General features: G+C 55.2%; 5 protein-coding genes across 5 annotated transcripts; 1 reads left to right on the forward strand and 4 right to left on the reverse strand.

Annotated features, from left to right (window-relative positions):
* Window positions 1-92: 92 nt before the first annotated feature.
* B0H18DRAFT_1117750 (glycoside hydrolase family 92 protein) lies at window positions 93-3,183 on the reverse strand (the record flags this gene model as incomplete). The annotated part of the gene is made up of 15 exons (XM_048033648.1): window positions 93-348; window positions 410-504; window positions 565-681; window positions 724-1,049; window positions 1,105-1,213; window positions 1,272-1,290; window positions 1,346-1,476; window positions 1,538-1,551; window positions 1,607-1,733; window positions 1,793-1,885; window positions 1,957-2,543; window positions 2,604-2,808; window positions 2,882-2,942; window positions 3,024-3,039; window positions 3,114-3,183. 15 exons carry the CDS (start codon window positions 3,181-3,183, stop codon window positions 93-95), a joined length of 2,226 nt encoding a protein of 741 aa, XP_047895122.1.
* Window positions 3,184-4,227: 1,044 nt separating this feature from the next.
* On the forward strand, window positions 4,228-7,582 carry B0H18DRAFT_1084355 (glycoside hydrolase family 3 protein; the record flags this gene model as incomplete). The annotated part of the gene is made up of 18 exons (XM_048031777.1): window positions 4,228-4,256; window positions 4,354-4,494; window positions 4,556-4,614; window positions 4,696-4,833; window positions 4,898-5,079; window positions 5,100-5,110; window positions 5,163-5,297; window positions 5,360-5,529; window positions 5,582-5,598; window positions 5,650-5,824; window positions 5,875-5,980; window positions 6,030-6,204; window positions 6,258-6,663; window positions 6,726-6,815; window positions 6,868-6,995; window positions 7,049-7,116; window positions 7,176-7,358; window positions 7,420-7,582. 18 exons carry the CDS (start codon window positions 4,228-4,230, stop codon window positions 7,580-7,582), a joined length of 2,376 nt encoding a protein of 791 aa, XP_047895123.1.
* A 222-nt stretch (window positions 7,583-7,804) lies between these two features.
* Window positions 7,805-8,942, reverse strand: B0H18DRAFT_931620 (uncharacterized protein; the record flags this gene model as incomplete). The annotated part of the gene is made up of 5 exons (XM_048041729.1): window positions 8,546-8,942; window positions 8,386-8,488; window positions 8,265-8,325; window positions 8,096-8,207; window positions 7,805-8,026 (listed from the first exon to the last, which is right to left on the reverse strand). Exons 1-5 carry the CDS (start codon window positions 8,585-8,587, stop codon window positions 7,805-7,807), a joined length of 540 nt encoding a protein of 179 aa, XP_047895124.1. The 5' UTR covers window positions 8,588-8,942.
* A 766-nt stretch (window positions 8,943-9,708) lies between these two features.
* B0H18DRAFT_874300 (Clavaminate synthase-like protein) lies at window positions 9,709-11,124 on the reverse strand (the record flags this gene model as incomplete). The annotated part of the gene is made up of 7 exons (XM_048040342.1): window positions 9,709-9,765; window positions 9,822-10,038; window positions 10,110-10,198; window positions 10,253-10,324; window positions 10,382-10,748; window positions 10,800-10,922; window positions 10,979-11,124. 7 exons carry the CDS (start codon window positions 11,122-11,124, stop codon window positions 9,709-9,711), a joined length of 1,071 nt encoding a protein of 356 aa, XP_047895125.1.
* Window positions 11,125-13,508: 2,384 nt separating this feature from the next.
* On the reverse strand, window positions 13,509-15,743 carry B0H18DRAFT_931627 (uncharacterized protein; the record flags this gene model as incomplete). The annotated part of the gene is made up of 5 exons (XM_048041730.1): window positions 13,509-14,249; window positions 14,302-14,522; window positions 14,580-15,083; window positions 15,162-15,395; window positions 15,470-15,743. The coding sequence occupies 5 exons, from the start codon at window positions 15,741-15,743 to the stop codon at window positions 13,764-13,766; spliced, it is 1,719 nt and encodes a 572-aa protein (XP_047895126.1). The 3' UTR covers window positions 13,509-13,763.
* Window positions 15,744-16,903: the final 1,160 nt, after the last annotated feature.

Raw genomic sequence — 16,903 nt, forward strand, 5'->3', positions numbered from 1 at the left:
CAACTCGTCATGCCGTGCCTCAGCACTCCCCGCATTTCCCGTCGTTACCTGTACCCTCTCGTCAATACTGTCCCCACATCAACCTCACCCACTCAGGTTTGGCAAGCACGTTCAGACAGACCGACACTCACCAAAGTTGCGCTCGCCCACTCCTGTGGCGTGTCGCTCATTTCGAAGACAATCTCGCATCCGTTGGCGATCTGCTGGTGCGTGATGACCGGTTGCGAGAAAGCCTCGCCGTTCACGGTGAGCGACTTGACATAAGGCTTGGTCGGTGCACCGGGCGCAGAGATGACGAGCGGTTGGGTCGCGTTCGGGAAGGAGATCGTGACTTTGTCGTAGAATGGTCTGCACGATACGGGAAGTCTATCAGCATGCGGGCGAGGCAAGGGTGCGGATGCTGACTTACGTCCCGACAACGTATGTCGCTGAGACTGGATCGACAGGGTAGAACCCGAGCGCGCTGAAGATGTACCAAGCGCTCATTTGACCGCAGTCTTCATTCTACGACGTGGCTCGTAAGCGTTCCGACGGCAACTATCAGCCAGAGCGTGAGGAACTTACGCCTGACAGTCCGTTCACAGTCGAGTTGTAGTTGGCTACGGCGACCTCGCGGATACGTTCCTGCCCTTTGGATGCCGCGCCCGCAAGCGCGTACAGGTACGGGATGTGATGTGAAGGCTACCTCAGAGATGATTCAGCACTAACGGTCTGATCACGAACAATCGAAGTACTCGCCTCGTTCGTCTGGTCATTATGTCCTCCATCAAAATGCTCGTCCAAGAACGCCACGAAGCTCGCGTTGCCGCCACGCCGCTCAACGAGGCCAGGTACGTCCTGGATGACATCGAACGTGTATGCCCACATGTCGCCCTCCGTCCAGCCCTGGTCCTGACCCGCCCACGAGCCGTTGGCGTTGCGAGCCTCCATGAAGCCGGTGTCGTTGTTGAAGATCGCGAAGGGTGCACTTTGCGAACGCGCCCGGAAGAGGGTCGCGTTCTCGGTGTGTCCGAGGAGATCCGCAAGAGTGGCGACGGCCCAGTCGTCATCTGCAAGAATTGGATGTCAGATGGTGTGAAGGGGCGTGTGCAGCGGGCGACGTACAGGCGTAGTCGAGTGTCCGTGACGCCGACTCGGAGTGGATGTCGTCCGCGACCCAGCCTTTTTCTTCGTATACGCTGGAGAGACCTGCGCGCACTTCGTAGCCAACACCCTTCGTGTTCATAGCGTCAACGTGCCGTGCTACAACGGCGAGCTTTAAAACCTAGTACCTCTTCACGATCATAATACCTGCAGCAAGACCACACGTGAACGAAGAGCAAGGCCTCATGCAGGCAGGACCCACGAGATCGACCAATCATCCACAGGTGGCACTGTCGCGTCCTTGTACACGGCCGCGTACGCGGTGTCCAAGTCGAAGCCTGTGATATTTTTCACCACCGCCTCCGCGACGAGCGAGTCAGCGTGCGTAGCGACCTGCATCAGGTACCGGCGATGAGTCTCAGCAGCGAGTACACCAAGCACGAGGGCAACGTACCATGATATTCGTCTCTGTGATCAAGATTGCCAGTGAGCGGCGTCTAGTTTCAAACAAGGGCGGACCCACCAACGATGTTCTTCCACATTGGTAGCCAGCCGCCCTCTGCATAGTCTTGCAACATACTTCGGACCATACCCGGTATACGCTCCGGCGCCAAGAGGATTAACCAGCCCCATTCAGCGCGATATGTATCCTACGGTAACACATCGCCAGTCAGCGTGGACGTAGAGAAGGCGCAGGCAGTAGACATACCCAGTTGGAGTAGCCCGTGTAGGAGTCGCCTTCGTGCACGATGTCGTCATAGCCGGAGTAGTACATGCCGTCCTCGTCTTGCTCGTATGGATACTGTCAGACGTACCAGTCAGTGTTCAGACCCGGGTCCATGTCAGAGTAAAAGGTTACTGATCCACACATACCTGCAACGTATGGAAAATCCCCGTGTAGAACGTCGCCCTCTCATCCGCACTCGCGCCCTCTACCTTCACTCTCCCCAGCTTCTCAACCCACAGCTCCCTCGTCGCCCTCGCCGTCTCCTCCAGACTCGTGCCATCCGGGATCTCCTTCTCCAGGTTATTCCTCGCTTGGTCCACCGAGATGAACGATACGCCCACGCGCACATCCACGACCGTCGCACTCGCCCCTGCACCCTCGAACTTCGCGTATGCACCCAGTACGGGTCCTTCACCGCTCGTCGAACCCTCACTCGCAGAGCCGTTTTGTATGACGCCATATGTGCTAAAAGGCGCATTGAACCGCGCGCAGAAGTACCCCGCGAACGACGGCGCGGGGCTCGGACCTAGGATCTCGTCCTGTCGCTCGGGGTTGCGTCCACAGATCTCTTGGTTCGCAGGGTCGATAGTGACTAGGCCAGTGGGATAGGTGAGCCATGTGCCATTGGGTGACGCGGGCGAGCCGAGCGTGCTCGGGCGGGTGGCTTCGAGGAGGACATAGGGCGCGAAGGCGTTGGCAGGGAAGGTGAAGCGGAGGTGGCCGACGCGCGAGGCTGCAAAGGAGAGGAGTGGGTCAGCCAGAAGCAATAAGCAGAGAGGGAGATGCTACGCACTAGCACTCAACTCTGATTTGAGCACCCCATCGTCGGCTTGTGTGAGGACGGCATAGTAATTCGCACTGACGGCTTCCATGCGTTCGTCGCCATCGTACACTATGTCCAGCCCGCGATCTTCAAAGGCCTGTTTTACTTCGCCTAGCCCTGGAGACACAACGACCTGGCCGGACTCGCCCATCCAGATCGCGGGCTGGTGGGTGCCCTAAGGGTATGAACGGACCAACGCGAGTAGGTGAGCACCGCCACTAGTACTTCAAAGCACAGCACAGCAATACCTGGAAGCCATGAATCGTAGTGTGGGTGTAGTTGTACGGGGTGACGGAGACGTATTCTGGTCTGTCTGTGCGGTCCAGCGCGTCATGGCGAAGGGTGGTGCGGTGCTCGGAACCATCCCTCCAGAGCCATTGGGAGAATCACCGCCGTTCCAATAAGTCTGTAAAGGTTTAAAATCGGTCGCACTAGCATGGTCGGTTAGCTTACGGATTCACAGCGTCGACCTCATCGCACGGAGGCTCCTTGAAAGCTGGTGGGATGTCAAGTCCAGCTTGCACACAGTGGTGAGGATTGCCGACACCATGGCGAGCCTCCATTTACATTGGCCATAACAGCTAGAGCTGCGCGTAACACACGCGTTACGGGACCAAACGCCGGGGGCGGAGGAGGGGGAGAAGGAAGGAGAAGGAGGAGAGCAAGCAGGCCTTCCCCGCATTATTAGGCGCCCATATGCGAGGCCTATGTGTCACGTGAGCGAGTAGTATCCTCAGGCTCGACTTCTACCAGCCCGCTCGCTCTCCTCCATGTCCAACTACTGTCAGTCTGGCATCTACAGTGCCGGTTTCTTCCAGAACTGTACCCTTGTGCGACGGTAATGATTGTACGCCGACAATGTCACGCGACTGCACCCTGGCTAAATATACTGGTACCCAGCTGACCAGAGCAGAGTGCTTCGAATCACTCAACGGTGCGGCTCAGGCCGCCAACATCGAGGCAACATTGGCTGGATCGCATTTTGCTAATTATTCAGTCACTGTACATTGCCGTTGCTCTTGGTCATTGGTAGTGCCTGCCTCGTTCACTCGAATGTCCTCACGAATCGCTTGTCACGAACTCGCTAGTGGCCGGTGGCCCAAGCTGTTCAACGAGCTGTGACGCCCGCTCATGGGACTGTGGATGTTGCAATGTTACGGCTTGGGATCCTACATACCGTGACAGGTTAACTTCAGCGAATCACCCTCGCTTGGCATGTTCAACCTGGCATTCAGTCCCTAATGGATGCCTCGAAGTCAGACGTATGTTACCCATCACTTGCTATAACAACTCTCACGATGTAGGTAAATACTGATTCTTTCTCTGACGGAGGCGATATTTCGGGATAACTGTCTCTCGTACTTGCAGTGACACCGGACTCGCCCTCGACGCCATCCCATCTTCTCTCGGCCGCGGTCCGCCCAGCCACAGCATCAGCACCCGACGGACCGCGAGCCTACTCATATGATAGCTGCCCGCGTGTGCGCACTGAAGTATGGCAATAGAATTGCTATAAAGATGTGACGAGTGCATCGCACGGCGGTTGCTGCGTCTCGGTGTGCTTCAGTGGAGGTAGAACACGTCTTCAACGAGTATGAAGTCTTCGGGACGCGTTCCACTACAGTCTTCACGGGTCTGCTTGGTCTGTTAGCAATACTGCAAGGCTGGCATACCGCGTGGGCGCGAACGAGCGAAGACGTGGAGCATCTTGGTGTTCGAGGCGATCTCCACTTCCCGCTGCACGCGAGGGCTGCAAATTTGGATGGTTCTACCCTATCTACCAGAACCCCAATGCGTCGATCGAGGATCGGGTGGATGATCTTCTACCGCGAATGACACTCCAGGAGAAGGTCGCTCAACTGTGCGTATGAGCACACCAGTCGATGTGATCTTGAGAGCTGATCATCATTCTACTCACGTAGGATTCAAGGTGACCTCGATGGATGGATGAATCTCACCGACCCGAACGACGACACGAAACGTACAATGCGTCCGGCCTCGTACATGTTCATTGTAATGATGCATCGCGAGAGCTAATACGCGCCTCTCCCGCAGGTCGAAGAGCTCACGTACAAAGCGGGAGCAATTTGGGGTGGCTACCTCATGCCCTGGGACAAGTGGGTGTACGGCATCACCATCGGGCAGCAATATCTGATGGAGAACACCACGCTGGGCATACCCGGCATCGTCCAATCCGAAGGTATAATTTCATCCCCAATTTGAGCGCAGAAAGATTCACCATAGCATCGGATCATTCAATACAGGCTTACACGGGTTCACGAATAACGGCACCACCTGGCCCTCGCCCATCGGGCTCGCCGCCTCCTTCAACGCGCCCCTACTCGAAGCAGCCGCAGAGACGATCGGCTCCGAAGCCGAGGGCCTCGGCTTCCACCAGCTCTTCGCACCCGTCATGGACCTCTCGCGCGAGCTCCGGTGGGGACGTGTGGAAGAAATTACGGGGAGGATCCGTTCCTGTACGTGCCCATCAGTGCACTAGCCACGACGCGAGACTGAGCAGCACGGTAGCACGGGAGAGATGGGCGCGGCGTACGTACGCGGCGTGCAGAACGGTCGGAGACGGAACACGAGCGCCACGGCTGTTGCGCGGATGGCAGCGACGTGCAAGCACTTCACTGCGTATGGCTCGCCCCAGGGAGGCTTGTGCGTTTGGGTCCCTGCATACCCTTCCGCGCACCCGCAAACTCTGACGTATCTGTGGCTAGGAACTTAGCGCAGGTGTCGGGCGGCGAGCGCGAGCTCCGGACGTACTACCTCAAGCCATTCGACCGCGCCTGCGCTGCGAGCAACCCTGCTGTTGAGGGTGGGTCGACGGCGCTGAGCCTGATGAGCGCGTATGCGAGCTACGACGGCGTACCTATTATCTCGAACTATCGTCCGTCCTTTCCTATTCCTTGTGCGTGCAGTAGCTTACGTGACCATGCTAGATATCCTCACCGAAATCGTACGTAGACATCCCTGTCTCCCCCTAGCGTCATACTCACCCATCCCCTAGCTTCGCGAGGAGTGGAAGTACCCCTACTTCGTCACGACTGACGCTGGCTCCCCAGACCTCCTCATGACATGGCATTACACATGCGCGGACCGCGAATGCGTCGCCAAGCAGACGCTCGAGAATGGGCTACAGATGGAGATGGGCGGCGGGACGTACACTTACTTGACTCTGCCCGGTGAATATCTTTCCATTCGTCCGTGTTGAATGAAGTCTGACGCGAAATAGATCAGGTGGCCGCGGGAACTGTGGATGTGAATTACATCGACGAGACGGTCAAGACAGTATTAAGGACAAAGTTCGCCTTAGGACTGTTTGAAAGTACGGTGCAACAGTCAAGCTGATACAACTCATACAAGCTTTGCTCATTATCATCCTCTCAGATCCATACCCATATGCCGACTACTTGTCACGCTACGCACGCCCGAAACTCGCGAAATATTGCACCAGATGGAGCAGGAGCAGATCGTCCTCCTTGAGAACCGCAATAACGTGCTACCGATCAGCAAGAACGTCAGCTCGATTGCACTAATCGGTCCACAAGCTAACCGCGTCACCGTACGTCGCATTACACTGTACCTCCTCTTCCCCGTGCTGACCTCATGCTGCAGCTCGGCGACTACGTCTTCCACAACGCGACCCTCAACGCCCTGACACCCCTGCAAGGCTTCACCGAGCTCCTCGCCAACACCTCCATCTTCCCCACCAGCCCTCCCACGCTCAACTTCGCGCAGGGCTGCGAGCTCTGGTCGAACGACGAGTCGCAGTTCCCCGAGGCTGTTGAGGCGGCGGGGGCGTCCGACGTCGCAGTCGTCATGGTTGGCACGTGGAGCCTCGACCAGACGCTCCTGTGGGAGCCGGGCACGAACGCGACGACGGGCGAGCATGTCGATCTGAGCAGCTTGGCGCTCGTGGGTGCGCAGAGGGCGTTGGTGGAGGCGGTCGTTGCGACGGGGACGCCGACGGTGGTCGTCTTCGTTAGCGGGAAGCCTGTGGCGGAGCCGTGGATCGCTGTCAGTGAGTGGACACCACTCAACTGTGATCGGACATAGTCCAGTCGTTGATTATGCTTTGTGCAGATGCGGACGCGGTCATCCAGCAGTTCTACTATGGCGAGCTTGGTGGTCTCGCCATCGCGGAGATTATATTTGGAGTGGCGAACCCGTCCGGTACGCCGTTGCAGCTGTACTGGTTTGCACGAGCTCATGCGTGGGTGCATAGGCAGGCTGCCCGTGTCATTCCCCCAGAGCGTCGGCACTGCGCCCGCGTTCTACAACTACTACAAGGACGCGCGCCCGGTCGACGCTGGCTATGTGACACCCAACGGAACTCTGGTCTTCGGGCATCAGGTTCGCTATGAACGTCTCACTCGATCAATCGCAGCTGATATATACCCGTGTAGTATGTGCTGAACACTCCCCAGCCAATATGGAGTTTCGGCCACGGGCTCAGCTACACGACGTTCCACTAGTGGGTTTGTTACCATCGTCATGCCGCCCTAACTGACTACTCTGCACATTATGTTCCAGCACAAGTCTAGAGCTCTCCTCGTATACTATTGGAACCACAGATGACTTCAACGTCACCGTCACCGTGGAAAACACGGGCAACGTGGATGGGAAGGAGGTTGTACAAGTCTATCTTACGGATCAGGTCAGCTCCGTCGTGACCCCGAACCAGTTCCTCGCTGGCTTCACTAAGGTGTTCATCCGGTGAGTTTCTTCTTCCCTGTCGTTCAAAGGGCTGGAGGATACTGAGTCATCGGGATTGCAGTGCGGGTGGCTCGGAAACGGTGACGATGCAGATCAACTCGACGCAGCTCGCGCTCTGGTCGCTTGACAACCGATATGTCGTTGAGCCAGGCAACTTCACCGTCAAGGTAGGCACGTCGGACACGGCGTACCTGAACACGACGCTTGTTGTGGCCGACTCTTGAACGGCTTCTTTCACTCGGAGACGGGTGTTCGAGAGTCAGCAGACGAGGTGCCGGCGACGAATACACAAAAGGACAGGTCATATCGCGTGCACTAGGCGTAGTTGGTATTCTATAGACAACAGAGGTTTACGAAAGCGCGCGGAAGAGCGTCCATATGTCCACAGACTAAGTAAGGGCAGTCTGAATCCGAGTTGAGATACAAAAACATATACTTATGGGCTCTCATACTGGCGGGACCGCCCCCACTGGAACGCCCCGCGCCCATTGGACCATGTCGTCGCTGCTATCGAGGTCGGAGTCCCGCGTCTTGCTGAAGGCGGAGATGAAACTGAGGACAAGCAAAGCACAGATAGTGAGCCAGCCCAGCCATGCGAACGCCGTCATAGCGGCGAGGACGCGGCATGTTTCGAAGTTGTAGCAGAAGGCGAGGTTGGGCCAGATACTCTGTGCAACAGATCCGGGACGCTTCAGGTAAGGAGCGGGTGGTGAGATCTGAGACGTGGTAGAACGTACGGTGGAGATACCACACCCAATTAGCCAGAGCAGCCAGAGGACGCCTAGCGCTATGGCTTCTATGACAGCTTTGGAGACGTCGAAGATGAGGAAGCGGTTGAGGAGGTTGAATCTGTTCGTTCCGCATCTGAACGTCTGAAACATGTACCATAGAGACTGAGATGCTTACACGAACGGCACGAATGCGAATGCCAGGAAAGAGTCAACCAGCAATTCTACGACCACCGGGTCTGCACATGATGTCGACGAAGTCAACGTAAAGGATCAACTGGACGGTATGCAGTCCGCACCATAGAAGTCGGCGCCACGGTTCAGAGGGTCCCCCTTCGGAAGATGGAGAGTGTAGTTCAGACGAGCGATCGTCAAGGCAAGGAGGATGAAAGAAAACAGCCACTGAACCAAATGATACCGTTGAGCTCGCCCTATTATTCAGAAAGCAACATGGCTCACCAGTACAACATAGAGCGATAAACGCAACGAGGCCGGCCTCATTTTGCTCAAGAAATGCGAATGAGCAGGCCGCGCCGGGCGGATACACCAGATGCTCTGGACGGTCGTAAGTAGTGATGAGAAGGGTCGCTCGTGCCTTGCCTCTCAAAATCATGCTACAAATTTAATATAGGTCAGATGTTCCGACCTCGGTCGTCATGGAGTTCGATCGAAGTCCCTGATCGCAACGATCTCCTCAGACTCAGCTTCGCCGCCCGGGCTTCTCGGGCTTTCACGAGTGTGTACTTACCGCTGACTTGAGTACTGACTGCGAGACATACTACGCTGCTATCAACGTGAGAGAAGCCCTCCTACCTTTGGGAGGAGGCGTTCGATGGTCAAAGTTCCAGGCGTCCGGAGGCAGCCAGATGCACAGGACCCAACTGCCCCGCAGAGAGCAAGGACACCCGGGCAGTTTTGCGCTTATAGCAACTACAACACGTGTTTTCACAGAGGGAGCGGCCCATCCACAAAGCCCTCCTCAGATCTATCCCTTCGGTCGGAGGAGGGAATAAGTACTAGCCAATGAGACCTGGTCGATCTTCACTAAGCCTTTCAGTGAGAGGGAGCAATTTCTGTGCATACGTGTGAGTAACCGGCGCGGCTGGGTGCCCAGGGCAAAACACTAACCTGTATACAGTATGACACGGCCACTGGCCACAACGTCTGCCAGTGGTGGAACGACCCGGCCCAAAAGGTCTTCCAGAACACGAGATATGGCCGAGTCTGCGCGAGTCCCGGCGGTTGCTCGCTGACAGCATCAGTGAGCGTTGGTCCTCTGTCATTACCGACCACTGGCAATCCGTAACGTATTTGACCCCACGGAATTGTATGGTATACGTTGCGCGCAAGCTTTGTATCATGCAGCTGGGCTCACTCTTTTCCATCGTGAGCCTATAGCCAGGTCTTTATGAAGTAGGTTTAACGGGGCGTCCCGGGCTAAATATTACTCGTGCGTCCCAGATAAGTTGAAGACGTACTTCTCCTTTCGCGTTGCATGCAGGCATCAAAGGTAAGAAGCACATTATTGGTTGACTGGATTACGCGTCAGTGATATACAGGTGAATTGCGTGTTATGTTCATTTGCCAGGCGCAGAAACTTCCTTGTTGGATGCATTACTTCTTCAAGCGGCATCGGGACGGTGCTCAGTCCCGCGACTCTGGCGCCAAGTCTCAGGACCCTGGTCCAGCGATCAGTACGCATTCGCTCCAGCGAAGTCACCGCGAAGCGCCTCACCTGCTGGTTCTTGCTGCGCTGGTACTTGATCCTCCTCGCGAACCACTCCTCGCTCGTCTGGTGGCTCTCGAAGATACTCGCGTCCGACGCGCCCTTCACCGCTTCGGCGACTACCTCGCTCTCCTCGGTCAGAGCGCGCAGGACGACGCTGTCGCCCGGGCGCGTGAACATCGCAAGCGACCAACGCGGGAAGGCCGCCTGGGCGCCGGGGGCGGGGCTAAAAGCACGCAGGGGGATCCGCACAAGATTAACGGAGCGACTTTGACTGATGTGGCGTTTGGCACTTACACGACGCGGTGTAGGTTTGACTTGAGAATGCCGCCGCTAAAGATATGCATAGCGTCTCCAAGGTTGCAGACTGCGTGTCCCGGGATTGGCTGAGAGCGGTGTCAGTGCTGCCATGTAGCTCCACATGTGGAATGCGAGCATACCTTGATGTATTGCCACTTGTCGGAGCCCGGAGGCATGACTTGCAGACCGCCGAGGCGGTTGTGGAGGAATGTCTAGAGGTGGTGGAGCTGCGTCAGTTTTCGAGTAGTCTCCACGATCCGGATACCTACCATGGAGCCGAAGTCGGTGTGCGCACCGAGTGCCGCCTTCTCTTCGGAGATCCCGCCAGGGCGAGGTGGATTCTTGATGCACCGCGTCTCGCTCCCGCTGCTCTCGTCGAGCCGGTGCTTCCCAGAGAGCAAGCCTTCCTCGAACCCGAGTTTCTTCGCAAGAATTTCCATGAGCGTGAGGTTCACCTCGGCGGAGTGCTGTACGAAGGGCTGGATGGTGCGTTCCATGCGGGCATTGACAGTGGAGGGGTACGAGCGGTGCACCGACTTCGGCCAGGCGAGCGCGTCGTCCTGCGAGATGTTGATGAACTCGACCGTGTCGCGTGCGCCGCTCTCGTCGGTGGCGTTGGCGCCAGGTGCCTTGTAACTGTTCAGGCTCCGTCAATGGGGCGGATGAGGGTGGAAGAGAATCACAAACCCGAATGACATTCCGTTATCGCCTTGTTCAAACTTCAGTTTCTCTTCGAAAGGTAGGTCCATAGTCTCGGAACCCATGTCGAACATTTGTGTGACTAGCTCATCTGCACCGTGGTTCTTCAAGCTATGACAGTGTACAGTCGTAAGACATTGAACAGTCATCCAGAACGTTGTACGTACTACCAGAAACCGAGGGTGGTGGCGGCCTTCCAGAACTTGTCGATTTCCTCCTGGTCACCGGCCTTGAGGAGCTCGTAGTCGACCACAAGAAGCGGATGAGTGGAAACGTTCTCGGGGAAGGGCGGGAGAGTAGTGAGGCCAGGCATATTAGAGTCAGTAGCTGACCAGTAGACGCAGTGTTGTTGCTGTAGTGAAAGGGACTGAGAAGACGGGTTGCTGGCCACTGCTGCACTGAGGGCCTTGCTTTTATACATTTACAACCAAGCAAGAGAACCGCCCGGTACAGCGAACCTTCCCCCCTTCACAATACAGCCAGCATGGCCGACACGGAGCCGCTCGGCCTGAGCTAGACGACGGAGGCTCTGAGATGACTGCATGAGCAGATTCATGACAAGGACTGGAGAATCGGCGATCGGATTCCCTTCTTTGCGTATTCTCTCCGAGGCGGAACAAAGGATAACGTACGACGAGCAAATGAACGTTTCCAGGCAATGATATCGCGCTTGTTCAGGGATGTCCGGCGCCAGAGTTCCAATCAACCCACGCAGCTGTCAAACAGGCCGTGTGCTGCTTCTTCACTATCGTCAGCGCGTCAGCATCTGGGAACTACGTCGAAATTGGGGGGAATACAGACTATTCTTTCGACGAGAATCCCACGCTCATTCGTTGGTACCGAGATGCAATTCTCGCTTGCTGAGGTAGAGCGCCCGACTCCACCTTCGTACTGCAGAACTGCGGCACGCGGGCAACGGCGAATGTAACATCGTGTCGAAATCACCTCATATAACTCGGACCGTAACGTCCGAAGGGCTGATCCTGGTCGAAGCGAGATATTGTCATTGGTAATATCCTCATGGGTAACCTGTCATTGTGAGTTCAGTCACGGCATGGAAACCAATCCGACAAATCCTTGGGAGCATTTAATGATTGGGATGGCCTGCATTGAGGGGATGCGCTACGCATGACGCACCACAGACCTCTTCCGTGGTCTAAAAGGAAGAACCTACGAACCAGACACGGAGTTGGTGAACCAAGGACATCCGTCGAGGAACAATCATAGCTGGTACTCGAGTATTGTCTCTCTCACCACAACGACTATTTGAAGCAAATGCGCAGCTTCAACATATCGAAGAACGGTCTCTGTTGAGAGCTTACAAAGGGCGACAAAGACCTAATGTTTGAGAATCATCCTGCCGGCGTTGGTTGAACAAAGTCCGAGTCAGTGGAATCCACGGATTGACTTGGCCGCTGAGGTAGAAGGACTCACCATTACAAGTCAACAAACGCAATGCTTGCATCTGCCTAGACAATTCAGCTTCATAACACCGTGCCATAGATTCAGTTGTTGCGGTGGAGGGCAAGGTATATACTTGCCGCGGTGCTTGCAAGTTGCGACGCACCAGCCTGAGTGGCTGAGGGTGGTGTGACATGCAGATCTCGATCTGGCGATTCCGGAATCAGCCACCGGTCAGCCACAACGATTGAACTCAAGTCGCACTGCTGTCAGACCACTGGTGTGTAAAGACCCTCAGGAACTGCAGCGCACTGCGTTGATGTTCACTCACCGTCGGATTTCTCAACCATAGTCCTCGATCTGGAGGGGTCGCCTTCAATGGCAAATGTGACCACTGGGACACTAGATCTCAGTGAGAACGTGATGTTCAAGACTTCCACTGGAAGTTGTCGACTCAGATATCGTCAACGAATCGTCGGTCTACGACTAGATCTCTGTATCTCTGTATCTGATAGGACACATGAGCTCTGGCATACTATATTGGTACGTCATCGACTTCATTTCCCCAGACGTCGCGGGAACCTATCTGAAGCGCTTTGGCGGGCGAGTCGAGGCGACGAAGGATAAGCTTCAGTTCCAGGATATCATACCAGAAAGACGCCACGGTCATGGAAGCTGTATTGTCTAGGCCATGTCGTCGTCAGAGCTGCTGTCGCAGAGATATAATCTCGGTACCGTTGACAACATGAAGGACCGCCGACTCTCGAGTCCGCCTTTGACTCGGCCACTTGTGAGTGCTGGACCGTTCATATCCGCCCGCGCTACATACTACTGTGTAGCCCCGGCCTCATAGCGTCTGCAACTGTGCAACAAGACGACCACTGCATGCGCTTCTCATCTATTCAGCTGCCATCACTCAACGTATTTGTCCTCCTAGCTCCAATCATCTACGCTCGTCCTCGATCTCAATTGTCTCTTTGCGCTAAGATACCATTCGACACGTTGTGATGTCAGCATTCGACAGCTGCGCGTAGAAAGCTCTCATACCGCAGTACGCGAATATGTAAATGTGCAAAGCTTCCTCATCCAGCCAGCGCGAAAGTAACGACAATGCTCGCTTGTGATTGAAAGGGCCCAGACTCATGCGCAGCTCGAGGAATTGGCGTCTGGAAACATCCTTTGGACCCTCGTTTACTCGGGTCCGTCTCGTTGTGGTCGCCATACGCATGCATCGTACCACCACTGTCAGTCACAAAGCTCTGAAGAAGAGCACAACGCTGATCGCAATAATTCGCGGGCCTTTTTTAGGTTTCAAAAGGGCTATCATACTGCCTAGTCGATGTGCATCAGCTTGGAACAATAGTAGCCGCCCACAGTTCCATCACCACATAGCTTGAGGGATGCTATCCAACTCTATCGACCCTGCCACCATCTCGTTCCATTCGGCATCTTGTGGCATTCGTGTAGACGAACTCTAAAGGTGGGGTCTTGCAGTCAACGGTTACTATCCGACGTCGCTGCGTCTAGTACTTGGCAATCCACGACTATGGCTCATGCCCAGATACCTGCTGTGATGTGCGCCCGCCATCGCCGCACGATCATCCCTACGCAAATAGGGCCCACCAAAGTACACAACAAGACTGCCCATATGCACACCAAGAACCCCTCCTCGCTCAGCAGACCGCTCGCGCTGTCAGCCGACCCGCCCGTGGCCGACCCGTTTCGGGCGATTTGGGCGATCAGAAGGCCTATCTCGCCCCGGGAGACCATTGCGACGCCTATGAAAGCGGCAGGGTATATCGACAGATGCACGGGCTCGCGGAGGGTGTCAGGTCTGTTGCTGTGTTGAGGGGAAGGCGAGGGCCCTGAAGCGCGCGCTGCCCGTTCTGTCGGACTGTGGCGGACGCCGCGGCTACCAGTAGCCAAGACGGACCACAGCATGATTGGCAGCCCGACTGCGAGCTTTCCTATGCACATGAGTATAGCGTATAGCACGCCCCGCCAGAGGATTCTCGGCCTCCACAACAAGAGAAACGGCTGTACGCGCAGTCAGTACGAGTATGTCTCATCATGAGGTTGAACTACTGACGATGGCGTAGCCAATACTGGCAAAGAACACAGGGGCGAATATGTACTCCTGTAATGGACCGAATGTACGAGCATACGTCAGCTCGAAGGACAATGCAGCCGCCCGGTCGTCCGATACGGCACGCTGCTCATCTTGAGCATGGTCATCATGAGGTGGTCGTGCGAGGTAGGAAAGAGCTAGACCGGCCATGTAGGCTCCAAAGAGCATACTGCTCCCCGTATCTAGATGCAACGCTTCAGCTTCAGCCTTCGCCTCGCCCAAATGACCTGATTACTCACAGTACGCTATCGTGAGGAACGCACCCAGAACGCAGACCATGACGGAAACTTTGACGAAATCCGCATGGGACTCAGTACCCCATTCGCTTCGAGACAGCAGGCGCTTCCATCCCCAGTCCTTGCCTTGACGCCGGGGAGCACACCACCGTTCACCAACCCCGCGGAACCAGAAAGCGGGACGCAGAATGAAGCGGGCCAAGATTGGTACGACGAGAGCGATGAGAAGAGACGAAAGCAGAGGCCGTATGAGAGTCCATGCAAGATTTGAGTCGGACGGAGACGATGATTCTAGACTTGCTAACGCGGGTATGAGCGCAGCGATGACAAGACCGACTATGTCGTCGATAATGGCAGCACTAGTAAGCACGGTACCGATCCTGGTCTGTTGCAATGAAGGTGGTCCTGAAATCGGCGCGCAAAACGAGGCTTGAGACGTGCGAGATGCACCCCCTGTGGGCGTCTCTGCGGTAGAAGGCGCAGGATCACAGGGAAGCTCTCGTACTTCTGCGCGTGAATTTTCAGTCTCACGATTATAGTAGCGCATCATCGTCGTACCTTCTCTCCGCTTCTCAATCTCCAGACTGGTGACCGTTGAGGATGTGTGACGGCTGACACTATTCAGAGCGGCCAAGGTGGTACCGAGACTAGTTGATGAGAGAGCTGCGCCTGCAGCAAATGCTTCCAACGACGAATATCCGTAGCCGGCAGTGAGGAGTGCAAAGGACAGTGCTATGGGAAACCCGATCCCGGTCAGAGCGCAAATGCAAGACAGGGGTAGGTTAGGCAACAGGAGGGAGAGGTTCGTGGAGAGGCCTCCTGTGCAATCGATGTACGTAGGATATGATAAGTATTGCACCGTCTCGCAACCTATTGACATGAGACGAGCTAACCTTCGAAGATGAGGCACACTAGTCCGAGATAACCCAACACATTGAATGTTGTCTCCCACTCCGTTGGGAGTACGCCAGCTAGCGGTGCACCATACACCATGCCAAGGAATAGTTCGGCCACCAAGCCTGCATGCAGTGTAATGTCTGCCGTAATTCGGAGGAGATTGAGAAAGAACAGGAAGGACAGGGCGATGAGCAGAGTCGGAAGCGAGGGCTGAGCATACGGGAAAGCAGACGTCGGCGTAGCAGGCGCCGCCAAGGATGATATGTCCATCGAGTGTATAGGAAAGATGAAATGGGTCGAGTCTATGTCAGCCCTACAACATTAACAAATCAGTACGACGATACATGTCTCCCACATTGCGGCTGATCCTCCTCAATACTGCGTCCATCGGAGGGACATGACATACGTTCAGAACAACAACGCAACCTTCCGATGTGTAGGCAGACAAGTCAAACTTAAGCCCCATGAAAGCTAAGAATTCGCTGGTCGAGAAGAGTAAGTATGCAGAGAGTTTGTAACGTTTCGGATATGGTAGTCGACGTCGGTGTCAGGCCGCTAACACTGCGGACAAACCGCGTTGTGCGAAGCACTCACATGGTACTTACATTGAAAGGGCGTGTATATTTTTACGGCTCTAAGTCGGAGCTCCTAACATAGGGAATGGGATTCCTTTGTTCGGCCTAACATTTTGAATGTTCCTAGAATCGGGAATGTAAGTGTTATGTTCTTCCTATGTTCCGAAATCGTGCCATGTTCTAGGAATGTACTTCCCATGTTAGGGAAGTTCGCTTGATGGCTTACTAATATACACGCCCTTGCAATGTTAGGCCTATGTAAGCGCCTCGCACAATCCGGGTTGTCCGCAGTGTAACGCCCGATGATGGACATGCGCAGATCGGTATCTAACTTGAGCGTCTATTCCCAAATCCAACCGAAACGTGGCCGAGTCAGCAACGGTCAAGTTGTGAGGCATTATCTCGCCTTTTTCTGTGGATCATGAAACCAGTGCTCATAGACGTGCTGCAGTACCTTCAATAGAAGCTCTGAACTTCACAATTGCAGGTACTATTCATCGGCTTCATGAAGGCACTACAGCAAGCTGGCAGACATCTCGAGATGCTGCAAGCCAAGACGGGGCTTGAAAGAAACCGATTGAGCCTCAAACTTGCCTACTCAAACCCTGGTTGCGAAGTCTCCGGCCTATGCTAGTGAGTCAGTGCCTCATTTCTCCCCCGGGCCGCTCGACTTGGCGGCAGTTCCATGGACTTGCTGTTGAATGGTGAGCAAACAGATACACAACCTCATCCGGTTTCCATGCCAGCAGCATGATTTGCCATTTTAGGATTTGGTTGCCAGGAAACAAAGGGCACCGTGACGTGCATAGAAAGAATCGAGAATAGTCATTTCTGGACGCTAAGTTATCGCTGTAA

The sequence above is a fragment of the Fomitopsis serialis genome (genome assembly GCF_022376445.1).
Source record: "Fomitopsis serialis strain Sig1Antser10 chromosome Unknown B0H18scaffold_22, whole genome shotgun sequence".
Taxonomy (NCBI): domain Eukaryota; kingdom Fungi; phylum Basidiomycota; class Agaricomycetes; order Polyporales; family Fomitopsidaceae; genus Fomitopsis; species Fomitopsis serialis.